This window comes from Colletotrichum jinshuiense, chromosome 2 (assembly GCF_051148585.1).
Source record: "Colletotrichum jinshuiense chromosome 2, complete sequence".
Taxonomy (NCBI): Eukaryota; Fungi; Ascomycota; class Sordariomycetes; order Glomerellales; family Glomerellaceae; genus Colletotrichum; species Colletotrichum jinshuiense.
In genome coordinates this window covers 5,431,254-5,457,014 of record NC_139309.1, presented here as the reverse complement: position 1 = coordinate 5,457,014, position 25,761 = coordinate 5,431,254, and the positions used below count along the sequence as shown (strand labels likewise).

At 56.7% G+C, this 25,761-nt stretch overlaps 9 protein-coding genes across 9 annotated transcripts; 4 read left to right on the top strand and 5 right to left on the bottom strand.

The window, feature by feature from the left end:
• Window positions 1-7: 7 nt before the first annotated feature.
• Window positions 8-1,102, bottom strand: EsH8_II_001424 (uncharacterized protein; the record flags this gene model as incomplete). The annotated part of the gene is made up of 1 exon (XM_083264722.1): window positions 8-1,102. One exon carries the CDS (start codon window positions 1,100-1,102, stop codon window positions 8-10), a length of 1,095 nt encoding a protein of 364 aa, XP_083122044.1.
• Window positions 1,103-1,961: 859 nt separating this feature from the next.
• On the top strand, window positions 1,962-3,340 carry EsH8_II_001423 (Alpha/beta hydrolase family-domain-containing protein; the record flags this gene model as incomplete). Its single annotated transcript, XM_083264721.1, has 2 exons — window positions 1,962-2,153; window positions 2,249-3,340. The coding sequence occupies 2 exons, from the start codon at window positions 1,962-1,964 to the stop codon at window positions 3,338-3,340; spliced, it is 1,284 nt and encodes a 427-aa protein (XP_083122043.1).
• Window positions 3,341-3,457: 117 nt separating this feature from the next.
• Window positions 3,458-7,231, bottom strand: EsH8_II_001422 (putative Gryzun trafficking through golgi-domain-containing protein; the record flags this gene model as incomplete). The annotated part of the gene is made up of 3 exons (XM_083264720.1): window positions 3,458-5,307; window positions 5,366-6,914; window positions 6,965-7,231. 3 exons carry the CDS (start codon window positions 7,229-7,231, stop codon window positions 3,458-3,460), a joined length of 3,666 nt encoding a protein of 1,221 aa, XP_083122042.1.
• An 864-nt stretch (window positions 7,232-8,095) lies between these two features.
• Window positions 8,096-9,694, top strand: EsH8_II_001421 (RXT2-like protein; the record flags this gene model as incomplete). The annotated part of the gene is made up of 4 exons (XM_083264719.1): window positions 8,096-8,168; window positions 8,244-8,365; window positions 8,428-8,590; window positions 8,640-9,694. The coding sequence occupies 4 exons, from the start codon at window positions 8,096-8,098 to the stop codon at window positions 9,692-9,694; spliced, it is 1,413 nt and encodes a 470-aa protein (XP_083122041.1).
• A 590-nt stretch (window positions 9,695-10,284) lies between these two features.
• EsH8_II_001420 (bifunctional phosphatidyl-N-methylethanolamine N-methyltransferase/phosphatidyl-N-dimethylethanolamine N-methyltransferase) lies at window positions 10,285-11,108 on the top strand (the record flags this gene model as incomplete). Its single annotated transcript, XM_083264718.1, has 4 exons — window positions 10,285-10,345; window positions 10,428-10,467; window positions 10,524-10,540; window positions 10,594-11,108. 4 exons carry the CDS (start codon window positions 10,285-10,287, stop codon window positions 11,106-11,108), a joined length of 633 nt encoding a protein of 210 aa, XP_083122040.1.
• Window positions 11,109-12,145: 1,037 nt separating this feature from the next.
• EsH8_II_001419 (uncharacterized protein) lies at window positions 12,146-14,025 on the top strand (the record flags this gene model as incomplete). Its single annotated transcript, XM_083264717.1, has 3 exons — window positions 12,146-12,548; window positions 12,605-13,118; window positions 13,173-14,025. The coding sequence occupies 3 exons, from the start codon at window positions 12,146-12,148 to the stop codon at window positions 14,023-14,025; spliced, it is 1,770 nt and encodes a 589-aa protein (XP_083122039.1).
• A 670-nt stretch (window positions 14,026-14,695) lies between these two features.
• EsH8_II_001418 (uncharacterized protein) lies at window positions 14,696-16,915 on the bottom strand (the record flags this gene model as incomplete). The annotated part of the gene is made up of 2 exons (XM_083264716.1): window positions 14,696-15,916; window positions 15,968-16,915. The coding sequence occupies 2 exons, from the start codon at window positions 16,913-16,915 to the stop codon at window positions 14,696-14,698; spliced, it is 2,169 nt and encodes a 722-aa protein (XP_083122038.1).
• A 556-nt stretch (window positions 16,916-17,471) lies between these two features.
• Window positions 17,472-18,506, bottom strand: EsH8_II_001417 (ubiquitin-related domain-containing protein; the record flags this gene model as incomplete). Its single annotated transcript, XM_083264715.1, has 3 exons — window positions 17,472-18,151; window positions 18,208-18,423; window positions 18,485-18,506. 3 exons carry the CDS (start codon window positions 18,504-18,506, stop codon window positions 17,472-17,474), a joined length of 918 nt encoding a protein of 305 aa, XP_083122037.1.
• A 2,833-nt stretch (window positions 18,507-21,339) lies between these two features.
• Window positions 21,340-23,894, bottom strand: EsH8_II_001416 (Zn(II)2Cys6 transcription factor domain-containing protein; the record flags this gene model as incomplete). The annotated part of the gene is made up of 2 exons (XM_083264714.1): window positions 21,340-21,440; window positions 21,497-23,894. The coding sequence occupies 2 exons, from the start codon at window positions 23,892-23,894 to the stop codon at window positions 21,340-21,342; spliced, it is 2,499 nt and encodes an 832-aa protein (XP_083122036.1).
• Between the last annotated feature and the right edge of the window lie 1,867 nt (window positions 23,895-25,761).

Below are 25,761 nucleotides of genomic sequence, written 5' to 3'. Positions count from 1 at the left end.
TCTTGACTCACTGAGTATCATCTGGCGGTCGATCCCAACCCCTCGTCTTCCCCCTGGCAGTCCTCTCCTCGCCGCCCACAAACCTCAACACCCATTCCCACACCCTCCTCGTTTTGACCAGCTGAGAATGCACCCCGTCCCCGCCGCCGTCAGTCTCAAGATCCCGACGGCGATAATAACCCCCCTCGTCGCCCTCACCCAGCTTCCGCCGGTAAAGCACCGTCGTCCTCGTCAGCCCCTTTCGCAGGCTCTGGCCATACACCTTGCCCCTGAACACGTGCAGCGCGACGTTCTGCAGAAGCACCACGTCCTGCCTCCTAAACTGGCTCGGGAGGGTAATGTCTTTCTTGCCGGCGGCGGCGGCGGAGGCGTTGGAGGGCAGCCAGAACGTGACGGCGAACCCGGCGCGCGTCTCGTCGCCGATGAGGACCTCCACGAGGGTGAGCTCGTTGCCCCAGCGCGTCTTCACGCCCCGCGGCTCCGAGACGGAAATGACGCCGGCGATGAGGTTCACCGTGACGGTCTGCGGCGCGAGGCGGAGGAGTTCCGGGCCCGGGGGGATGTCTTTCAGGTCGCTCAGGTGGTGGGACGTCACCAGCGGGGGTCTCATGCTGGATGTCGTCGCCGTGGTGGTGTCCTGGAAGGAATCCGTGGTGGTCGTCAAGAAGGAGTCGGTCGCCGTCGTGTCGAAGGACTCTGTCTGGGCGGTGGAGGGGGGCACGCCGCTGGCCGAGGGGCCCGGGAGCTGGGACGAGGCGATGTCATGGTGGAGGGCGAGGGAGTGGTCGTAGAACTGCGACAAGAGCTCTTGGGACCCAGCGGTCTGCTGGGAGTCGACGAGGGAGAGGTTAAAGAAGTGGGCGGCCGGGAGAAAGTCCGAGGGCAGGCCGTGGTGTTGTGAGAAGCCTGTCCGTAGGGGGCCGCGGTGTAAGGGTAGAGAACGCCAGGACGGTATGGTGGAGGTTGATGTTGATGTGGGGTCTGCGGTGGTGGCGGCGGGGCCCGGAGCGGATGTAGCGGAGGGGGTGGAGGGGAAGAGGAGGGAATCCGGGAAGGACCAGTCGGCCTCGGGGGCGCCGGTGAAGATGAGGACTTTCGGCATGCAGGGGTCCTTTGAACGGGCTCCGGCCCGGGGGGAATGGGTGTTGGTCGGGGAAGTGAGTGTGGAGTGGTGGTGCAGATGAAGTGAAGTGAAGTGGGGAGTACGAGGATTGGAGATTGCGGGGTAAGTTCTAGGCGATGAGGTACGTAGTTCACTCTTTCGCGTAGTGCATCCCCCAATACCTACTACTCACGAACACATCTCCGATCTCTCAAAAGAATGGATGACAGCAGGTGGTACAACGAGGCAAAAGGGTGGAAAGACATGTGTTTTACACCAACCCAAAACTCAATTCATCTCCCCAAAAATGACTGCAGGATCTCAAACGGTGGCTGGCAGCTCCTTGTACCCCCCGAGCAGCGTAGGCGTCCTTCCAGTTAGTTGCATCGTCTTTTCCTTTCCCGAAAACAACTGCCGCCAAAAACACGCACAACCGAGTCTTGTCTCGGCGATGCGCATCTTTGCACCCCTTTGCACTCTAACAGCATGTTGCCGTGGGGCCTACTGAAGGTGCCGAAAATACCGGGGGTGCGCACACGCACCATGGTCAACCGCTGGAACCTCGGCATCTTCTCTAAGCCGACCCCAGACTCTCTCTCCCCAGTGTTGCCTCCACACGTCCCATGTCGCAATTCGATTCGTCCTTCCCTCGCACCTCGTCAATACTGTTACCGATGAGCTGTGAGAGGGCATTCTGATACATCAAGCCTTCACCCTCGATTAACCCAGCATTTACTCATTCAACACAGCCATATCCTCCATATATTCCTTCGGTTCTTGAGTTTCTGCTTGTTTGATTTAATCCGTGTGAGACCTGTCGGCAAGGCTCGGCCGTTTGAGCAACTCCCACCCTCCAGCCATGTCTTCCGTCTTCCATATCAAGGAGCACATAATTGATGCCTCGCACATCCGCGAGTTCCCCCGCGCCCTTTCCCGCTCTCAGGAAGATGTGCTCAAGCTAGCCGTCAAGGAGTACATCCCCAAGGACAACCCCAACCCGAAACCGGGGGATGTCACCATCATCGGCGCCCACGCCAACGGTTTCCCAAAAGTAAATCACCCTCTCATCTCATCTCACCCGGCCTAATTGCAATTTCAACGCAATATGAGAGCACAAGATCTAACAGGCTCCCCCCTTTCCTTTAGGAACTCTATGAGGCCCTTTGGGAAGACCTCCACGCCGAGTCACTAAAGCCGTCGTCAACCTTTCGCATCCGCTCCATCATCATTGCCGACGCAGCCTGGCAAGGCGCCTCATCGACCATCAACGAGCCCCTCCTCGGCAACGACCCGGGCTGGCTCGACCACCCGCGCGACCTCCTCCACCTGATCAACACCTTCCGCCCGCCCCGCCCCCTGGTCGGCGTGGGCCACTCCTTCGGCGGCAACGCGATCGCCAACCTCGCCTCCATCCACCCGCGCCTCTTCTCCGCTCTGGTGCTCCTCGACCCCGTCATCTCGAAATGGTCCTCCAACGCAAAGGGGACCATCGCCTCCTCCCCCGCCGCCGCGTCCTCCGCGCGCCGCGACCTCTGGCCCTCGCGCGAGGAGGCCAAGAAGGCGTTCCTCAAGAGCCCCTTCTACCGCGCCTGGGACCCGCGCGTCTTTGAGAGCTGGGTGGCCCACGGCCTGCGCGACGTGCCCACCCAGCTGTATCCGTCCCCCGGCCCGGCCCAGCCGGGCAGCGTGACGCTGTCGACGACAAAGCACCAGGAGGTCTTCACCTACTTCCGCCCCAGCTGGGACGCCTACGACGCGAAGGGCCAGAACGTCGTCCGGCCGGACCTGGTCCCCGACCTGGACCACTCGCTGAACGAGCGGTTCTTCACGTTCCCCGTATACCGCTCCGAGGGCGCCAGCACCCTCGCCCGCCTCCCGCACCTGCGCCCCGGCGTCCTCTACGTCTTTGGCGGCACGAGCGACCTCTCCACCCCCGAGCTGCGTGAGGAGAAGATGCGGCTGACGGGCACCGGCGTCGGGGGCAGCGGTGGCGCGGAGAAGGGCAAGGTCAAGGAAGTCACGCTGCCGGAGGCCGGGCACTTGTTCCCCATGGAGGTCCCCGGCGTGAGCGCCAAGCTGACGGCCGAGTGGATCACGAGGGAGCTGGAGGGGTGGCGGAGGGAGCAGGACGAGTACGAGGCGTGGACGGGGCTGAGCCCGCAGGAGAAGACGACGCTTACGGACGAGTGGATCAAGAGGATTGGACGTCGTGAACGACCGACCAAGCCCAAGATGTGAAGGGAGCTTTCGTCAAGGTTTGCATGTTATAGAAATGAGCGGGGGGCATGTGGCAGCGTTTTGGATGTCAACGACCCTAGATGTAGAGTGTGTACACAAGAAATCGGCATCTTTTATCTAGCTATCCTCTTCCTCGCCCTCTTCCGGTGGTATCCAAACCAGCAGTCCGTCCTTGTCGATCTTCATGCCTTCTGTGGGGATGATTCTCAGCACTTTCTGGAAGTACTTGTCCCTCACCACGAGGGTGGGCCGGATGAACTCGCCCCTCACGAGGGGTAAGAGCCGGTACGTAACGGACCTCCTGGAAACCGGCAGCACGTGCATGGTCGTCTGCTTCGATCCGGAGAAGGCGAACTCGTCGCTTGGCTCCATGCTCAAGCCAAATGTCAAAAAGTGACTTGATGGATTCTCAATGGTGATGTCCAGATGGACAAGACCCGTCAGGGGGTTGGCCAGAGTGTACGACGCCAGAACGCGGGGCTCGCTTCCCAGTACAATGTACCTCGGAACGAGCATTCTGGTCGTATTTATGCTGTCTGAAGACGATGCGGCCCTCCGCCACTTGAGAACAAAAGCTACGTCGAGAGACGCAGGCCCCCGATCGTCGAGGCTGAACTTTTGAGCCACCAGATCAAATTGTGCCTCCTGCATCGACTTGGGGGGTATGCGAAGGCCACCATCTGGTATTTCTGGTCGACTCGTCGTGGTGCATCTTGCATGGTTCTGGCACGATATCACCTCCGTGTCCATGCTGACAATCTCCAGATCTTCAGTGGCAAAGGAGGCAAAGTGGCATACGAGACACCACTTCTGAGCCAATCCCCGAGGCTGGAGCGCCACCTCGTCTGCAGAGGGGTCTTGCACACCCTCGTGGTCGAAAAGGCTCGGCCAAGTATCGGGATGAAGGCGTGGGATGAGGTCGTAGTTTGCTTCGAAGGGGTTGACGACATTGATCTGGACTGGTAGGATCTGCATGATCAAGGTCGCCGGGTCCGAAACGAGATGGTAGAACACTCTCAACGTCACGTCATACGAGGTCGTCAACTGCACTGGATCCAAGCTGACCTTGACACGGATCGATTGCGACGTTGTCAATGTGCCCAGCGACAGTCCTGTGAGCTTAGTTTCCTCCTTGCTAGCTTCTGCGCTGTGTTCTTCTTCGTTCTCAATGTGCACTCGGAAGGGCGGGATCTGTTCGCCAAAGACGTGGACCTCCAACTTGGCAACCGCATCTGCTTCCTCGGCGTTGAGTACGTCCAGCAATACGTCCATCGGTTCATTCGCATAGAACTGATCCAAAGGTTGTGCAAGCTTGATCTCCAGTTTGGGCGGTCTGGGTTGTACCTGGATAACGTGGGCGCTTTGTCGCACCACACGTCTCCTCGACAGCGCGGGGCCATACCAGACATCTGCTGCACCCAGATCTCGAAAGGTGATGGTGTAGTTGAGTAAGAAAGAGTCCGTCTCCAGAGTCAGAGTGGCAGACGAGGCGCGAGCCTCTCCGGGTTCTCGTAGAGGTATCGCCATTTCGTAGACATTAGTATGACCAGGCTTCACTGACAGATTTGCAGATCCGCTAAGTACCGATGACCCTTCCCCGCCTTCCTCGCCGTCTGTTCGGACTGTCTCGGTCAGGGGTACATCTTCAAGCTTCGCATTGCCCTTTTCTGTGACCGAACTTGAGTCTGGTTTGTTGACCAGTGTGATAGTTTTGAGGCTGCCTTCAAATTCGACGCTTAAGTCCTTGAGAGATACTGCCGTCGAATCCGGGAAGGCCTCGGATTTGATTGCAAGCTGTGCCTGGCAGGTTTCGCCAGCCTTACCATCTTCGCTCTTAAATATAAAAGAGGCGGAGATAAACGAAGAGACGACATCGTCGTTGATGGTCACAGCAGACTTGGACTCAAGGCTAACACCCTCAAGAGATCTCGAAATATCATAGTGCCATTTGGGTCGCCGTGTAAACTCTATGCACTGTGTCAGTACCCGAGAAGGGACAGAAACAAACAAATGATGGGTCCTTACTTTTGTTCATCAGCTCCCAATCAATGGCGACGACAAGATCCCCATGCCCGGAATGGGCAGCCGCAGCACGTAATACCCAGCTGAGGTCCTCGATTATATTCAACCAGCCTTCTGCTTTGAACGACATGTCTTCCCACAGTGGGCGGAGTAGAGCTACAATGTCGCCCCACGCCTCCAGGTTTACCATTTCTTTGGCACATTCCAGCGACAATTCTGCCGATAACCGGAGTTGCCCCCGCGCCTGGAACTGCGACCTCGCTGCCATTAGACAGTCTATGATGAGTTGAGCGTGGTTCACGCCCATACCCTGCAGAGGAAACTCCTCATGCGGGTCTGGACACATGTAGGTGTCGTACTGAAAGGCCTTGCTGGCGAGGTTTGATGCCGGTGAGGAATCTGGGGACCGACGGTCATCCTCTGGGATGGACCGAGCTAGAGCCCTTCGAGCTGCCAGATGCTCAGCAGCAATGCGATACCAGTAGCCCGTGTGATGTAGCATCTCCCAAGGCTGCAGTCGCTCGCCCATAGCAGTCTTCTCGGGCTGGAGGAACAAAGTCCGTGTGGATGGAGCCAGGCTGCGAAGATCCACCCTTTCCATCAGATTTGCCAGGACTACAGCCCATCTTGATTCCCAAGCCGCCCAGCCGTAGTTGTTGGTTCCTCGACCACGCCGGTCGACGAAATCAGCTATCCTGTCCCGATGTGTCTGCCATCTCCGCACGGCTGACGTCGTTTGCGCACCCCAGAGCAGACATCGTATGCTACGTATCGCAATTACGTCGGCGAGCATCCGCGCTTCGTTCCAGCGAGGGCTCCAACTGGGGATGATGTCCATGACGTCTTGGCTGAGAAGTCCCTCGTATGCTTGATCGTATGAGCGTAGCGCCGCATCCATCTCTTGTCGAAACTCGGCAAAAACAGCCGTCTTGTAGTCGTATCGTACATTCCAGTCCTGGACCGTAAGTGTTTGCGAGGTGCTTGTCGGTGGCACCGTTGGCTGCGGAGCGACTCCACGACCTCGTTTCTTCCTAGCATGACGACCGAGGTCGCGATAGTACTCTATAGCCTGCAGAAATACCCCTGCAAGCATGGAATCAGCAGCATGCTCCAGGTCTGCGGACAAGTCTTGAGGTGACAAGTAGAAAAATGACTTTGTATCCAGCGCAACTCCTCTTCTAATATTATCAAGCCGCTCCTGCACGAGGTCTTGCATAGAAGATGTAGCCGTGCCATCGCTCAGGAGAACCACGGCAAGGCGAGTTCTGTAGCCCGACTTGCTCAAGACGGCCTTTGTATTGTTGATATCGGACTTCAGTTGGTTGTCGTGAAGTGTAGCAAGTGTTGGATCTGCCGTCAAAGTATAGAATGACACATAGACGCTGGGGACCATGTCCTCATGCTTCTGGAGCCAATCCGTGTTCATCAGGCCGTCGGGATACAAAGGAGACACTGGACTGAGAGGCGAGAAGGGGGAGTGCAGAACGGCAGGCGTCTCGGGAGCCTCGACATCCTCTGGCAGCCTGGCACGACGGGGAGGAAGGACAAGAGACTATCCAGGAGTTAGCCTTGACCGGCGCAAAGGGATCGTATAAGCCGTACTCGACCGGCTACGGTGATTCGTAGCTTGTACGGCTTCCCACTGTCCCTCCCATTCCATGGATGCTTCCTCCCATCCTGACGCACGATGTATTCTCTCAGGGTTTCGGCATCATGGCTTTCTATGCTGGGCAGTTCTGATCGGACGAGAAGCGCCTGGTCTCGAAGCTCTGCGCTCAGAGGTAGGTCCTTGGCGGGGCTCGAGATCAGGCCCGCGAGAACGATGTGCGGGATATTGTGGTCCAGGCTTCCGATAGGATATCCGTCCATTGTAGATCAGTTCAGTATACAGGGCGAGCCAACCATAGATATCGAGTCGTTGCACTGGAGTCGTCCGTGTCGCGAAGCTATAGTCTGTAGGTCAGCGACATGTAGCACTGGTGGCCCGCTGGGCACCTACAGATACGAGACTCAAGGGAGCATGGTCGCCAGGACTGGAAGGCGATATAACGGCGGCAGGAAATGATGTAGTGGACGAAGACTACGTGTCGTCGCGAACCGAGAGCTTCATTCAAGTGGGAGGAGTACCAGCATGGATCTTCTCCTGATGAGGTACGAGGTACCTGTTCACAGGTATCGCAAGCTCCCTTCCAGCGATCCCAGCCCACTATACTTGGTGACTTCACAGAGGGTGGGTACCCTGGACATCGCTGGGGCTAGACAGCCGACTACGCCGCAGGGCATCTCGGCGTCGGGTAAAATGGGTGCCGACACCGTGACTGCTGATTGGCCGAGAACCCAGATGCGGTCATGGCCCGCCATTGCAAAGCGCGGAAGCGCGAGCGCTGTGTGAGCAAGGTGCCCTGAAAGGAATGGCATGCAACCGGGCCCAGGAGAGCCAGCCTTGCCGCCCGCGTGGTTCTCCTCCCGCCTCGTCACAGAGACTGCGCGCAGAAATTGAGGCCTGGTCATTCTATACTCTCCCACACCACACCACCGTACTCACCGATCCCGTAAATGACTCCTTCTCGATCCTACCCCGACGCGAATCGTTGCCCTACCGAAGTCATTTGAGACTTTTGGCCTCTTGGCCCCAAAAATTCCCACCGAAGCCACCCTCCCCCATCCTCGCTGCCGACTTACCTCCGTAATCGCTCCCGGCCCATCGCCAGGAGCAAAAGGCACAACGGCGCAATGGCAACCCAACAGATCCTTTTCGCCGAGACGGTAGCCGCCATGAAAAAGGCACTTAAGCGGAAAGCTTACGGTATGCGCACAAACACCCCCCTTCTCTCGCTGTCGCCGTCGCCGTCGCCGTGGCATTCTGACAAGTAGCCGACAGAATCCGACTCGGACGACGAGATTGACCACTACGGGAACCGCGGCCACAAGCTTAAGAAGCGAGCTCTCTTTTCCCACCAAGGCCAGCTTGCACCCCCATCCGGCCCCGAAGTCTACAATGAAGTGCGTCGCGCGTCCCTCCTTCACGCTAGCCGTCCGCCTTGGACAAGGACTGACAATTGCAGGTGATCGACTACGCCGGACAGCAGCGCACAATAATCAGCCGCAACCCCGCCATTGTGGATGACGAGGGATACGAGATTGACAGCGACGATGACGAGGAGCGCATTCAGGAGGCCGTCTCCTCGGCCACAGACCTCGACCCGTATGCTAATATTCGAATCGAACGTCAGTCTCCTTCACCCGACACCGTAGCGATATAGCTGACCCTGTCCAGAGATCCTTGCCCCTTTGACTGCCTCGACCGACCTTCCGAGCCATCCCACTCTCTCAAAACCATTCACTGCCAAGACCTTGAACGAGATCGCCGACCAGAGCTGCGAAGTCATGCATAAGGAGAACAAATCCCTATGGAAAGTCAGGCATCTTTTCACGATGCTTTGTGGCGATTACACTTGGGTGCCGTGTGGTAACATGGTCGGTCCTGACGACGCCGACCTCTACTCGACTGACTACGTGGAACGCGGCTACCTGAGCAACACGAAAGCCCCTGTCACCGGTGAAATTGAGGATACTTCTTCGGGAACAGTGAACGGCGATGCGAGGTCAGAGCAAGCGCCAAACGGCACGAACGGGGAGGCTTCGGGGGATAAGGATAGCGGTGATGGAGACGTTACCATGACGGACGCGGGCTCAGACAAGGCAGAAGCTGGCAAGCAGGTGCCTGATAAATCGGCCAGGGATAACACCCAAACCGAAGGTAGCCTCCTGAACGGCGAAAAGTCGAAGCCAGGCGCGACCCGGAAAGAGGGACAGGAGGAGGGAAATGCTGAAAAGAAACAAAAACAAAAGGATATCGATGTCGAAATGCACGAGGGCAACGCAATTCCTCCATCTCAACCGGGGACAGACCCGACCGATCGGAACGGCAGGCATGCGCCATCAATAGCATCGGAGCTGGTGGACGAGTCCTTTGTACACCCTTTCTTCCGGCCGCCGCCCAACGCTCGTCCAGAGCGAGATTTGGGTCTTCCGGAGGCAGAGGCCGAGGATATCCGGCGTCTGCTGGCTCTATATGTGCAGAAGCAGGAAGAGGTCTGCCGCGGAGCTAGAAAGCTCCATGAAGGCCTCCTCAAGGCCAACCGGTTGCGCAGTACGGTCCTCGCGTGGTCCAAGGCGGAGGCGCACAGCGGTCCGAACCGGGACATGTCAGACGGCGAGGACTGGTACGATAAGGAGGAATGGGGCCTGACCGAGGATCTTAAGAAGGGCCAGGACGACGAAGAAGAAGACACGGGCACGGTGGCCAAGAAGACTAGGAATCGCAGGTGATCCGATGCCCGGGCGTTGTTGGCTTACTCCGAAGGATTGGTGCCGGGTGTGTTTTGAGGTTGCGGTTGATACCCCATTGCGATTTTGTCCAGGCGGCGTGCTGTTTACTACTTAGTTCAACTGGAATGACGATTTTCCGATGACGGCTGGCGAGCCATCACACTCTTGCTGATACCTCCCTTCACCTTGCCTCGTGCCCCCGATGGCCACAACGGTCGAGCGAAGCTCTTTCTTATCGCAGGATTGGCTGGCTATACTGTAGAAGGGCTCCGTCTTGGGGCTTCCGTGTCAAGCGACCGGATAGCAGCGGGGAGGGTTACTTACCCCAGCCCCCGAAGGTCGCCGAAACCCCATGGAAGAAAAGAAGGCGCACCCATGCATTACTGCGTAATTGCACGACGCTATGGCCAGGTGTCCCCGCTAGCATAAATACTGAGTGGACCAAAGCTCTTTCACAAGCCAAATGCGTGCCTGCATCCTACTTACCTCTCTTCTGTCCTCAACCATATTTTCAAGCGAGCTCAACGTTGCGGGAATTTGAACATTACAGCAGCATTCCTCCCGAACCAACATCATCAAAACTTATCATCATGGCGCCTGTCGAGATCGAAAGCAAGGCCGTGGTCGACTTCAACCAGAAGAGCTTGCTCAGTACGTCATGTCGTGTCTGTGGAGCTTGGGCCCTCCCAGGCTTCGCCTTTCGTTGACAACGTCGCTGACATTTTGCGAACAGTTTCTGCCGCCGCCATCGCCTTCAACCCGTTGTTCTGGAAGTGAGTCACATTCTCCAAAAGTTTTCCTTTCAATTGATGTGCTGACAGCTGCGTAGCATCGTCGCGAGACAAGGTTCGTGGGACCTGTGTCATGTCGAGAAGCCGCCGTCTAACCCGCAATCCCAGAGTACAAGAACAAGGTCCTCACCAAGCTCTTTGGCGGACGCTCACAGATCGCCTGCTATGCTCTAGCAGTTACCATCTTCTCTCTCGGCATTTTCCGTGATCTTCTCTACGAACGAGCCCTTCGCTTCCAACCTGCACACCCGCTACTCTCGTCGGATGCGGTGACCTATGTCGGATATGCCCTCGTGGCCTGTGGCAACATTCTCGTTCTTTCTTCAACGTGGCAGCTTGGAATCACTGGCACATTTCTCGGTGACTACTTTGGCATCTTGATGGACAGCATCGTGACTGGCTTCCCCTTCAACATCACTGACGCCCCGATGTACAATGGCTCAACAATGAGCTTCCTCGGTGCAGCCCTGATCTATGGCAAGCCTGCGGGCGTCCTGCTGACCATCTGGGTCTTCATTGTCTACAAAATCGCACTGGCCTACGAGAACCCCTTCACTGCTGGCATCTATGCCAAGAGAGAACGCGAGCGTGCTGCTGGAAAGGACACCAAGAAGGCCAGGTGAACATGAGTAGAGGCCCAGCTTCAACAGCAAATAATTCTCCACACCCCCGTTCGGTTCGGGGCCGAGCGCAAGACCGGACGACAGGGGGTATACGGAGCCATGCAAGTCCCGCCGGGAAACGAGACCAGATGGGTCCCGGTGAGCCCGGTCAGCCCGGTGAGCTGACCGTCCCACATGCAGAAGAGGCCGGCCGCTGAGTCAAGCCCAAACCGGCCCGCCAAGAGAAAGAGATCAGCCTTCAACAGAGTACGGCTGCCGGATGATGATAAGGACCGAGAGAAAACTTTACTTCTAGTCAGGCCGCCAGCGAATGCAATTTACATGACATGGTTGCGCGCCTCCCTTACGCCACAAATTCATACCACGCTTTTACCCACTCTCACACATCCATTCACTGCCAAGCCATGCCGTAATCATCGACTTCTGCCATGCTGATTGTCTCTGTCTAGCATGTGCATTCTGCACCGACTATTCCGAAGACGGACGAAAGGTCTCAAGGTTTAGTCTAGAAGCATGTCTGCGAGGCGCAACCAAGGTCTAGTGGCGACTGATTCTCGAAGGGCCCTTCTTTGCCGTCACGGGGAACACTCACCAAGAAGACCCTTGAAGGGTTGCTTGCTTTGAAGACTTATGCTAATTGCACTCGGTCATTTCTGGGCTGCCCCGGTGGCTCGGTCGCCTCTCCAACGGACGGTGTACTCATGACGAGGTGTGTCTCATATGGAGAAGCTGTATGCCTCGTAGTGCCGCATTCGGTGTGCCCTGCCGTTACGTGGGATTCTTGTCAGTTTGGGTTCTGCTTTCAGCCACCATGCTCTGAGATGACAAAACCATATTGTTTCCTGGTTCCCTCTTCGAATCGGTTGGCCTTTTGTTGTTTTTCCTTTGATGTTCTCGCAAAGTATTCCAAGTAACCAACCGTAGTCGCCCATGGTGAGTTATCAGATCTATACGGTGGCTGCCAACACTTTTGGTCCTTCTGTGGCATTGTAGTATCGCGAATCGACGCAACTAGTACCGTTGCTACTCAGGATACCATGAAGCCTACCTGGCTGGAGGATCCCCAGCAGGGGAAGGACGGCCGCAGGCAGAGCGCCAGTCTCTTCACAGCAGACTACACCATCAACCAAACCCTGCATGGGCAGTCGCATCCGAGTCCGAAGCGAGTGACCATAGACATGCCGCCGGAGTTTGTCAGCCTCGATACCATCGTCTCGTCATCGGGACCGTCGGAGGGCACCGAGGATTATCTGCCAACGCCAAGGAAGCAAGTCCGTATGAGCAGCTCGGTGCCGGCGTCCCTCATGTCGGGCCCAACGCTTCCCCTCCCCAACCACAAATATGAGGAGAAGCAGCCCAAATGGATCAACCAAAGATGGCAAGATATCATGACATTCGCCAAGTTCGTGGGACCTGGATTCATGATAGCCGTTGCGTACAGTAAGTCAGGAAGACGGGAGCTTGACAAATTGCTAGAGACTGATTATCACACGCAGTTGATCCCGGAAACTATGCTACCGACATTGCCGCCGGCGCTTCTTACCATTTCGATCTCCTCTTCATTGTCTTGCTGAGTAACGTTGTCGCCATATTTCTCCAGAGCATGGCCATCAAACTCGGAACGATCACGGGTCTCGATTTGGCGACCGCCTGCCGCGTGTTCTTGCCGAAATGGCTGAATATCTTCATATACGCCCTCGCCGAGGTTGCCATCATTGCAACGGACATGGCCGTCGTCATAGGCACTGCCACAGCTCTGCATCTGCTGATTCCGAGGTTGCCGTTGGTCGCCTGCGTCGCCTTGACGGTCGCGGATATCGTCTTTATAGCCATCTTTTACCGTCCTGACGGCTCTATGCGGAGTTTGAGGCTTTTTGAGATTGGCGTCTGCTTTCTCGTTCTCGGGGTTGTTGTGTGTTTCTGCATCCAGCTTTCTTTGATAAAGGATACCACTGTCGGCCAGGTGTTTCGTGGATACCTCCCATCCAGCTCCATCGTAGAGACTCGGGGGTAAGCACTCACTCAGTACCGCGCCCAGATAATCATCCTGCTAACGATGTGCAGTCTATATCAGTCTTGCGGTATCCTAGGAGCGACGGTGATGCCTCACAGCCTCTACCTCGGCTCGGGCGTCGTCCAGTCCCGGCTCAAAGACTTCGACGTGAAGGTGGGAAATCTCCGCGAACACCCCCGATCCGACACCATCACCACTGAAGACAGCTACGAAAAAGTTTTCTACTTCCCCTCCATGGCCGCTATAAAGTATTGCATGAAGTTCTCCATCGCGGAGATCATCCTATCCCTCTTCATCTTCGCCCTGTTCGTCAACTCGGCCATCCTCATCGTCGCGGGTGCCTCGCTCTACGAGGGCAAAACGGGCCTCGCGGCTGACATCTTTGGCATGCACGATCTCCTGGCGAGGAGCATCTCCTACGCGGCGGGCATCATCTTTGCCTTTGCCTTGCTTCTGTCCGGCGTGTCGGCGGGGTTGGTATGCACTATTGCGGGTCAGCTCGTCAGCGAGGGAGCGTTGAACTGGCGCATGAAGCCGTTAGTGCGCAGGGTCGTTACGCGGATTCTCAGCGTCACGCCGGCGATCGTCATCACCGCCGTCCTGGGGCAATCGGGCCTTAGCAACGCCCTGACGGGAACGCAGGTCGTGCTTAGCACCGTGTTGCCCATCATCACGGCGCCGCTGATCTACTTTACCTCCGTACACAAGTACATGACCGTCGTGCCTGGCGCGGCAAGTTACGGCTCAGACACGGGGATCGTCCCAGCGAGGAGGTACAGTACCGTGGGCGTCAGGATGGCCAACTCGTGGTTTACCACGGTGTTTGCGGTGCTTATTTGGTTGATGGTCACCGTCATGGTTGTGGCGAACCTCGTCTTGTTAGCGATTGGCGGCGCAAGTTAGGCCCTGGACGCAGGTGTGAGGGGCACGTTCGACGACTGACGACTAATGATTTGCTTGCAAGTTGAGCGATACGATGTATGCACTGCACATAAAGTTTGGCAGGGTGTCTGAACGCGGGTGGGAATAATCAGGGACTTGTACATAATGAAATAGATAGAGACATTACCAGAGAAGGGATGCCAAATGAACCTTATTGCCCCGGTAAATGGGCCTCACCAAACACGAAGCGCGACCGTCCAGGCCCGCCGTGCCTGTACCCTCTTCCTTGACCTTCAACGACAGGCAGACAACTTCCAACGCTCTAGACGGCGAGTAGCCGATTCATGAACGTGGTAGCCGAACGTGGCCGAGATGACTTGTCAGTGGGTCCGGCTGTGGGAAGAACGTCTCCCGGTACACAAACACAAGTGGTTCTCGAGCGCAACCAAAGCTTTTTTCTCTTTTGCTGCGTGGTGTGTACTTCCTCCTTTGTTCAGACATGTTTAAGGTGAGAGCTACTTGGTGTGGAAAGGTCTGGGTATTTCGGGTGGGTAAGCCCACCCATTCTCAACAAACGCTCAAGCTATGCACTGAAAAGGAGATGCGAGTATCAGCTGGACAACCGGGTTGTGGTAGCAGCCGCCGACCCTACGTTCAACGCCCAAACACCCCCCTCCTCATCTTCCGGCCTTCACTTCCTCGCCCTCCGCTTGCCCTTCTTCTCGGGCACACTAGCGCTCCCCTCGGCGATCTCCCCAGCCTCGACTTTACCCTCATTCTCCAGCTCCCTGAGCTTCTCCTGCCCGGAGATGAACATGGTCAGGTCCCGATTCATCTCCTCGAGCTCCGCGATCTGGGCCTTGTACTCGCCGTCCTTTTTCCGCAGGGCCTCAACTTCGGTGTTGTTGTGCTCCACGCGCTTCATGAGCCCCTGCGTCACCTGCTTTTCCTCCTGCAGGGCTTTACCCATACTTTTCGCGAGCTCGTGTGCCTTTGTGGCTTTGTTGCGGTCTCTCTCCGCGTCGCGTTCGAGTTGCGGTATGACTTGCGCCTGTAATCTCGTAAGTTCCGCCTTGAGATTTGCGTTCTCTTCTAGCGCGGTGGATGCCTGCGCCGAGGCGGACTCGGCCGTGGCCGCTGCCTTGGAGGCCTTGTCCGCCACCTTACTGAGCATCTCCTCAAAGTACACGCGTTGCGACTCGAGCTGGCTTGTCAGAAGGTGGGTGTACTCCAGACCAATGTTGTCGAGCTTGGCGCGCGGCACAGTATCCTCGTAGCCGCCCTCAGGCCCATGATGGTGGCTGTTACTCCCCGGGAGCTCGACGACCTTGCCGTCTCCCTTGTCGCGGATTAAGCGATGGACCCAGGTATCGCCCGCGTAATCCCACACATGCTGCGTCTCGAGCTCGAGCGCGAAGCTGTGTGCAGTCTCCTTCCAGTGATCCTTGGCGTGGCCGCCCTTGTAGCGGCCACAGCCGACGTTGCCGCAAATGAGACAGATCCACAGGTCCTCTGCGGAATCGCACACGCTGCAGAGGTTCGACGCGGATGATCCGAAGGGCTGGGTATATGGGTTTGATGGGTCGTACGCGGTTTCGGGGTTCGTGTGCCGGCAGACCGGACATCCCGAGCCTTTCCAGTTCTGCAGACAGGTGCAGTGGAAAACGTGCTGGCAGGGAATGGTCATCAAGCCGGTTGTGTCGTCCATGCGCTCCAAGCACACGGGGCAGGTAGGAAGTTCGACGAGATTTGGGGTCGGGGGAGGGAAGGGCTTCAGGCTGCTAGAAGCGGCGACGGAGGATGATGACGAGGGCGTAAAGGGGTCGTGGTTCAGGTTGGGAAATGTGCGGTTTTCTCTGATGGGCGTCTCGAAAGTTATCGACTTGACGAAAACTACATGGCAAACTTGTGCCTGCAAGAAGTCAGTAACACCGCCAGGTCATTGATTGCTCCGGATGCTCACCTCCATGCTGTTGAACACCTTTCCGTCAAACTCCCTCTGCCACTTGCGCGCCCTCTCGCTGTTTCGAAACTTGAGGAGAACCAAATACCGGTTCATCCTAGCCGTCATGACCATTCTGTAGTGGCTAATGTCGTCTCTCCACTTCTCGCCGACATACCCCAGAAAGTCACCAGGTGTGAGGTAGCTAGGTACCGCAGGTATACACAGCGTGGTACAGTCATCCGCCTTGACGCCATCGTCCTCTGAAGGCGGCAGACCCAAGCCTGGCGTCTCCTCCTCTTCGCGATAAAAGTGCACGACTCCCCACCCAACTTCAGTATTCGTCGTCTCGAGCGGGACGTATTTCGCCTTCGTAGACGTACCCGTGCCGCCAAAAGTCGGGCCTACGCCCAGATCTGCCGCTGAGCCGGTGGCGTCGGTCGCCATCTGGTCGGTGTTCCCGTCGCCGTAAACGTCGATGTCGATGCTCTCGATGCTCACCTGACCAAAACGCCAGTCTCTAACAGCCGTCTCTGGTCGGATCGCTGCCGAGGAAGGCGGAGGAGGGAAGCTCTGTGTACGAACTCTCCACTGCCTCTCGGTTAATCTTTCAATGTTGCTGCTGTCCTCCTTGGCCGGTGCTCTTGAGGGACCGCAGTCGATGAGGTTTGCGCTCGCGGTATCGGTCGGAGCTCGTAGCGCGCTCGATCGGTATGTGTCGGCGGGGTAGGCTAGTTCGAGGGATTGTAACGGGGAGGGCTGCGGTCGGTAAGAAGTGTTTGTTTTTCTAGAAGCTCTCCTAGAATGTGCAGGAAGCTCGTCGAAGATATCGGTGTCTGTGGGCGGAAGCCACACGTCTTTGCTGTAAAACACCTCCTGAGCCTTCCCCTTCGTTGTTGTTGGATCGCCGGTCGCGGGACTAGAAGTGGGATAGAGCTCGAATTTCAAATGGTAGAAGAATGAACGCATAGCCTTTCTCAGCCTTGCAGGCCGCGGTCACTGGGCGATGCTGTCGAGCGAAAGAGATTACAAGCTTGTGAGGTCGCGCGGTCTAACGCGAGAAGCATGAATAAGCCCCTACGGAGGCAAAAGAAAGTGTACTTCCAACTGTTTCCAGTGGTTCCATGAGTTGTTCATGTTGCGACCAACACGAAGAAGGGCTAGATGAATGTGTTATGGGGAAGATTAATTTGTATTGCAGGGTTCCGGCATTCGTGGACGTGCATCACTGCCCCACCATCCCGGATAGTGATCCACCGAGTGCGTCACTGATAAGGATTCACGAGTACGTACGGTATCGAAACACCGCGTTACAGAGCATGTCACGCCAAGTACACGATAAAACACATGATTGTTGAGACTTCAAATGAGTCTAGAATTGGAGCGCTTTCGTGAGCGCAAACTGCCTAGCTAATTTCTAGGGGTGTGAAGATATCATCCAAATGCCATATCCCGCCGTTGTCATAACCCATGAACGCCAGTGCCTTTAGACGAGGCAACTTCCGTATGTACCGAAGGGAAACGCTTACTGGCCGCCACGCAGACGGAGGACCAGGTGAAGAGTCGACTCCTTCTGAATGTTGTAGTCACTCAGGGTGCGGCCATCCTCCAACTGCTTGCCAGCGAAAATCAGACGCTGCTGGTCGGGGGGGATACCCTCCTTGTCCTGAATCTTGGACTTGACGTTGTCGATGGTGTCCGAAGACTCCACTTCCAGGGTAATGGTCTTGCCGGTGAGGGTCTTGACGAAGATCTGCATACCACCGCGAAGGCGAAGGACGAGATGCAAAGTAGACTCCTTCTGGATGTTGTAGTCGCTCAGGGTGCGGCCATCCTCAAGTTGCTTTCCAGCGAAAATCAGGCGCTGCTGGTCGGGGGGGATGCCCTCCTTGTCCTGGATCTTGGACTTGACGTTGTCGATTGTGTCTGAAGATTCAACCTCGAGGGTAATGGTCTTTCCAGTCAGGGTCTTGACGAAGATCTGCATACCACCGCGAAGACGCAACACCAAGTGGAGGGTTGACTCCTTCTGGATGTTGTAGTCGGACAGGGTGCGGCCGTCCTCGAGCTGCTTTCCAGCGAAAATCAGACGCTGCTGGTCGGGGGGGATACCCTCCTTGTCCTGAATCTTGGACTTGACGTTGTCGATGGTATCAGAAGACTCAACCTCGAGAGTGATGGTCTTGCCGGTGAGGGTCTTGACGACTGGAAATAGGTATTAGAGGCTGTGAATCTGGAAGGCAATGCAACGGACAACTTACAGATCTGCATACCACCACGGAGGCGGAGAACCAAGTGGAGGGTTGACTCCTTCTGGATGTTGTAGTCGGACAGGGTGCGGCCGTCCTCGAGCTGCTTTCCGGCGAAGATCAAGCGCTGCTGGTCGGGGGGGATGCCCTCCTTGTCCTGGATCTTGGACTTGACGTTGTCGATGGTATCGGAAGACTCGACCTCAAGTGTGATGGTCTTGCCGGTGACTGATGGGGTAAAGAGGTTAGTAACTGATGAGAAGGCTCGAGAGTCGTCAGAATAACTTACGGGTCTTGACGAAGATCTGCATGATGGCGACTTCGGGAGAATGTGCGGCTGATGATGTTTCGTAGAGTAGATACTCGGGTTCGAAGAGTCCTTGTGGATTCACAGAGCGAGTGATGAGGTGGGTTGGTTGGTGGTTGATGAAGTGGGAAGAAACAAGAAGGCTGCCCGGGAGTACGTGAAGGTGTTTAAATACCAAGGTTGGTCGGCGAAGGCCTGTTGGATGAAGGAAGGAGCCAGTTGACTGGTGACTGACCGCGGAAGGCCAGGGAAGGCGCAATGATTGGGGGGGCGCAGGTGAGAGAAGTGGAGCGGATTATGCAGTGAGTGCCTTGTCTGGGGGAATGGCGAATGATTCATCAGCAACTGCGCAAGTGCCAGAGAGCGCTAAAGTAGGCAGGAGCAAGCCGGAACCCTCCAGAACCAAGTGGGACCGATAAGTATTCGGTACTTTCGAAATGGCAGAAAGCACACCATATCCGTGGAGGCTGGATGTACTCATAACTTCCTTATCTTCGTTGTCGGACCACCTTTTCCCGCAGACCTGGGAAGGCTGGAACCCAGGCCGCTGTGCCTGATGTCTCAGTTGCACTGGACGTTGGCCACTCGCCGTCGCCGCTTCTTTGATCAGGAGGTCTCGTTCATGCCGCCTAGCCCCAAGACGCCGCCATTTGGCACATCTGGCTTCCACGGTATCAAAGATTTTGAGTTTGTTGTTGCCACTTTGCGGCGAGATGGGGGTTTTCAAAGACAACGACCCGCCTTTGGCTTTCACGATGCTGCTGCTGCTACTGCTGCTTCCCCGGAGTCTTGAGCTATCAGTGAGGGACGGATGGGTCGAGGGCCCCTCACCAACCCCTGTTAGCTGCTCCGCCTCTTCCCGTCCTCCAACATCCTCAGGAATCGTCATCGCCGACGACAGTCGTCGGGGCTGAGAGGTGACCGAGAGCATCGTCGTCAGGAATGTGTCCTCGTTCACCCCCACGATTCCAATTCCTAGCAGAGCACTCAAGCGGTAGAACAATAGGCTGGATTCATTCAACACCTTACTGGATTCGCCCATGTCTCACTGCACCGGAGGTATTTCACAGACATGTCTCCTCAAGCGTAAAAGGTCAAAGACACCCGAACGTGACTGATCAAAGGGGCGCCCCACCCGCCACCCGGATGCCGCCTAGATGCTGCCCAGAACTATTGAGCCTGAGCAATAGGCTGTGTCACACTACCCAGCCAAATCGCCACCTTTAGAGCCTCCCAGTCAATCGTTTCCTCGTCCGAAGACTCGCTTGACAATCCCGCCGCCTCCATGTAAAGCTTCTCTGGACTTCAGGGAAGAGTTCGTCGTGCCAAACCTCCACCCGTCGTGGCCATGACTCCGTGCAGTAGGCCTCAGTCATCCTTCAAATCACCCTCGCGTTCGCCGAACAGTCAGACCAGTCCCGCACAGCAAGCAGCACGAACCAACGCCAAAGTGCGGAGAAGGCCGGCGAAACCGGGGGTTAGTTGAGTCGACGTCATCCCAAGGCACCCAACCTCTTCGACCTTGATTTTCCACCGCCGCCCGAGCCAAAACAAAACACTCCAACCAGCAACCCTTTTGGCTTCCCAACAATATCGGAATCATCAACCAGGGCATTCTGCCCGTTTCGGGGAGCAACCACATTCGAAGATGATCCATCTCCGAGGCTCCGAGGGTGCCTGTTCGACCTCCGTCTCGTTCACATAATGCTCCCCCCCCCCTCCCCCCACCAACCTAACGCATTCGTCTGCCGAGGAATGAGAGATGGCGACATCGGTGTTTGTCGCTCGGCCTTTATCGCGACATCCGCCCACGCTGTCTCGGGAGGGTAGGGGAGAGCCTTCGCACACACTGGCCGCCCTCGACGATGCAGCCGTGTGCCACCCATGCGAACTTGGCCAGCGTGGCAGCCCAATTCTGCAGCAGTTCCAAGAATACCAACAGTACTGCATCCTTCCCTGTCAGCCACTCCTCTCATTGGGTTGGCCTCAATGTGCCAAAAACCCGTTCTCCATTCCCATTTGCCCAGATAAGGCTTCCCCTTATCCCGCCCACCCCGCAGGGACTAAACTCCCCTACCTGCTCTTGGGAGCCAGCACGTGGCGGTTCGCAGAGTGTGTATGGTGGCTCTTTGGTCATTCGAACAGCTTCGCAAATGACCTGGCCCGTCGCAGAACAAGATGCAGGATGCCCACCCGTTCATGGATGCATCGGTCATCGTACTCAATAATCAAGTCAACGAGTGGATCGATTAATATGTGAACTGATTTCGAAGGGCAAGAAATAAAACATTTTCGATACATCGATTTTGGCCTAACTACAACAACGTAAATGCCGCTAACGGCCAATTTTTCCTCTCCAAGGTCTTGTGTGAAGGTTTTTTTTTTTCTCGAAACGGGCCCTTCCAACGCCCAAATCCAATGCATATCATCATCGTCTATGCTTGCTATGCTCTGTCATTTCTGTGCCTGTCGTGCCGGCATGATCGTCTCCATGAATGTCTTTGGCGCATGCCGCGTCCCTCTTTGCCGCTGCGCGGCCTTCTAGGCTGCGCGCAACTCCAGACCGCCAACCCCGGAAGCTTCAAGTCATACATTCGTAAATTTCAATCATGAATAAAGGTCGTAACACATCGCGATGTATCGTGGTGGGGGGGTGACCAGCCGAAAAAGAAGTGAACTGGAGAGGTGGGGAGAGATCTTGTGTGTGTCGTCTCGTTCAACGCCGTCGCTGTGACCCATAAATAACAAAAGAGAAGAAGGCCCACCCGGGGGCTTTTCCAAAAGCATAATCTCAACAAGGAAATATATGGCAGCAAATATAGCACAGCGAAGGTCATTTAGTTGGCACGGATGACGAGCTTCGAAAGGAACTTGTTTGACAGGCAGTCAAAGTCGTTGCGGTCGAAGGTAGCATCCGGGCGAGTGCGCAGGTATGCCTCTGTGGGGAATAATCAGTAATCTGTATACATGGCAGGTCGGTTCGGGACTGCTTACCGTGCTTAATAACATGCTGACGAACTTCAGTCATGGCCTCGCAGACGGCAACGTTGTTGTTCAGGAGGTGGCCGTGCTTGGCGGTGTCCCAGTCCATAAAAGCAGGGAGCTTCTGGGAGATGGCATGGAACAGGCCGACAATAACGCCGACGGGGGTGGTCTCCATGTCGTTGCAGAACTTGTTGACGGCGGCGGGGTCAGGCACGCGGTAGTGGCAGTCGAACTGCATCTCCTCCCAGACGGCGAGGAGGATCGATGCCAGCATGAAAATGGTAGGCCAGTTCTTCAGGCGCTCACCGCTGTACACGCTCGAGTACAGAGAAGACAGCTCCTCGAGAATCTCCTTCTGCAGCTCACGCCACATGTCGGCCATGGCACACTTGATCTGGAAGTTGATCATGACGGGGGCGACGGTCTTGCCGTAGAACTTGGAGTCCTCATCGTCAATCTGGCCGTCGAGCTGGACGTCCTCGCCTTGATTCTCAACAAGGGTCATGTGCAGGGTGAGGTTGTAGGCAAGGACCAGCTTAAGTGCCTTGCGGATGACGGGCATGCGCTCCTTGACATAATAGCGGTGAGCAGTCTTGAGAATCTCCGTAATGAAGGGGGTGCCCTCGAAGTGGTCTTCGATGAAGTCCTCAAAGCCACCATCAATGTGCTTGTCAAGGTAATCAGAGAGGGCCTCAACAGAAACGCCCTTGGAACCAACATCGAGTCTCTCGGTGCGGATCTCGAAGTCAATGGGCTCCTGGTCAGTCAGGCATGACTCAACCCAGTCAACTCGGAAGCAGCTCTCGTCGGCAACGTAGACCTCGCGAACGTAGACGGGAAGGGCAAAGCCGTAACCGTGAGTGATCCACATCAATGTCTCGTTCTGGGCGAAGCCCTTGACGTTGTAAACCGAGACACCACGGCCCAGGTGACGCTCGTAGTCGGCCTTCCAGTCCTTCATGAAGTAGCCAATGTCCTTGATGTCGATACGAGTGCAAGGAACCTGCCACAATCGGGCATGAGACGGCTGGCAACCGGCACACGGCTCACCCTTGTCACAGGTCTTCTTCAAGAACTTGCAACGCAAGCAGGCACGAAGCTTCCTGATCTCGCTAGCCTGCTTCCGCTGCTCGGGAAGAAGAGGGCCCTTTCTGCGGCCGACCTTCTTCACTTCCGTGCCATCCTTCTTGCCAGTGGAGGTACGCCGGATGACGGCCTTGGTGGCCTTACCGGTGACGGGACTACGTCGCTGACCCGAATTTCTACGGGTGGTGAGAATAGGGGGGGACGTGGCGCCAGAGCCGCTGGCGGGCGTCGGCCGGGTCGGGGTAGTCGAGGTCTTGATGGGCATGGGAGCGACACCAGCGGCAGGGCTGACTGTGTCGTGGTTGTGGGCGTGACTGTGGCTGTGGCTGTGAGCGTGAGCGTGGGCGTGGTTGTGAGCGTGGGCGTGAGCGTGGTTGTGGTTGTGGTTGTCTCCGAAGCAGTTACGGTGCGACCCGGCATCGACATATCCGTCAGACTCGGGGGAGAAGGGCGAAATGGGGAACGGGGCGATCTCCTCATAGCTGCCAAGCTCGAACGAATTGGCACCATCCGACGAGTCCGAATTGGTTCGAAGGTGCAGTGTCTGGCCAGGGTTGAAAATTGCCGCGTTCGGCTGGGCTTGTTGGAAGTGGTCGAAAGCTGCACCGGAATTCTGCTCAACAACCATTGACCATCCCTCTCCGTTGCTGGAACTGGGTAGGGAAAGGACCTCGAGGAAGGTGCCGGTTGGGGAGTTGCTGCCGATGCTATGTGACAGCCCCTCAATATGCAAGGCCGAGGCGGCAGCCTGGATATCGTGCCAGCTCTCCATACCCATGTTCCAGTTCATGGCGGGGACGGTCTCATCCATAGGCGGCATGGTGTTGAAGGCTGATGCAAGCTGAAAGTTTGCGGCCTGCAGCGCTTGCGTCGTCGCCGGGAGAAAGTCGATGGGATTTGTCTGGAAGCCCGGGGCATACGGGTTGTAGGTGACGGGCAGGTAGGCGTCGGGGACGAACTGTGAGTAATCGGGCAGTCCATGAGAATGTTGCTGCTGCTGGTGCTGGTGTTGTTGCAGGGCCCAGTCGGTCAACGAGTTGACGGGTTGTTGATACGGCGAATGGTGCGAGTGCTGGCTGAGAGGCGATGAGCTATGCGAGGGCGAGTGAGCTTGGTGGTCCTCGGGCGGACTCGAGGCAGCGACATTTGAGGCCATATCCAAAGGAATGGGCCAGATCCTCGGAGCGGGCATGTTGGTGACACTCTGGGGGCTGTTATGGGACGAGGGGATTTGCGAGGCGTAGGAAAACCGGTCCCGCTGGTCGAAGGAGGAGAGGTCCAAAAGGGCGTCGCCTCCACTCGAATCGAAGTTGACGTTCATGTTGGCTACGATCAGTCGTAGAAGGTCAAGCGGGTAGGTGGCAGTCGAGGAACGGGAGTTGAGGCGGTGATATGGTCTTTTTCCCCAGGACACCGCTCTTTCGTCGGGGTGTCGAGGAAGTGGATGAGTGTGGTAAGAGACCTTCTTCACTGAGGCGACGAAGGTTTTGGGGGACGGGAAAGGTGGGCTGAGAGGGATTCGGGTGGTGAGGAGGGCGAAAGGACTTGGTCGGGGGCCCCAAATGCGGGCATGCGTGGGTGAAGAGGAACGGCGACGAGCCCGCGAAAGAAGCGGTGAGAGGTGCAGTTGAACGTCCAGCCCCGGCCGGGAGAAGGAGCCAATGAACGGGGCCGGTGCTCCTTCTGCAGCTGCACGAGTGTGGAGCGGGGGGACGACCGGGGGGATGCTCAAGTTGCGCCAGTGGAAGGAGGGTTGGTGGAGGGGGGCCATGGGAGGGGGGGCGGCTGCTCACGAGGACCACTTTGTAACCTGAGCCCGTCCAATGGCCCCAGCCGCCGCCGTGCGAGCGAGACTGTGAGGCCGGCGGGCAGGCACTGTATTTGGCAGGCGAGCCAAGCCGCAGCGGGTGGGAAACAGTGGATGGCGGTTGCAAAACGTGTCGCTAGCCGGCCCCATCGAGGGTTTCCAAGTGGGCTTAGCGTAACCGGCTTATCCATGGCGAATGGCGAATGGCTGGATGTCGATATTGGACGGCGCAGAACCCGAGACCTGATAGCTCGTCGACTCGGACTAGCAGTGTAATAGTCGCGTATCGCAGCAGCATACCGGTAGCTCCCCCAAGTCGAGCCTGGGCGCGGTACGTACCTCCAGACAGACCCTTACATAGCACGTACGGACACATTGCCTCAGGTAGGTAGCATACCTTTGGTGCACCACATAATTAGCGTACAGAGCAGAGTATTCGTACCCGTAGTAGGTAGCACACCTCAAGCACCTGCCATCGCCATCGCCATCGGCCATCGCCAGCCAGCCAGCCAGCATTGCGGCCTCGGTACGTACCCCCCTTCCCCGTTTTCTTGGAAGCGTCAATGGAAACGTTCTTTTCCGCCTTTGGCGAGAGACGAGGGCACTGAACCAACCCTCTACCCTGGACCCTTCCTCCTCCGCCTCACTCCTCCGCAGGGTGCAGTCACGATAATCCACCTTCACGAAGCCAAGTCCTTGTACCCAGGTCACTTTACTCTCACTCACTGACACTGGCACCGTCGCCATCACTGTCAACTGTCAACTGTCACTCACACTGTCTCTCACGCCCTCAATCCCACTCTCACTCCCACTCTCACTCCCACGCCGTGGGACAACCACCGCACCCACACTCCATGGCAATACTGCCGAAGCCGCCCCTCCTCCAGCTTCCTCCTCTGCCACGACTCATCCGCATTGGACCAGGGTTGGGCGGGCACAGGCCATCCATTCGTCGGATTTCATCACTGCTCGCTCTAGCATCTTGCCTCTCCGTCATCCCTTTCCGCACTAATCAAGTAGCACACACACACAATTCTCTCTCTCACTGCACCTGACACCATTCGTAGTCCAGAGCCCACATTCCAAAGCTCTCCTCGTGCCACAGGCACAAAGGCCAAAGGGGCAATGGTTTAAAACAGGAGTTTCCGGATGATGATGGTTCTGGTCTAAATTGGTGGGCCTCTGGCCCTCTCGTCCTCGAGTCACCACCAGCGCCAAAGCCAAAGCTAAATGCAACAGAGGTATGCAGCTCTCGAGGTGATGGAGCTGGATCTGGCCATCGGCAGCTGTAGTGTAGGAACCTGACACGCGGGCATTGCACTGCAGTGTCCATCGCCCAGGGCCAAAACCGCCCAAACAAGTCATATCGCCTCTCGCTTGA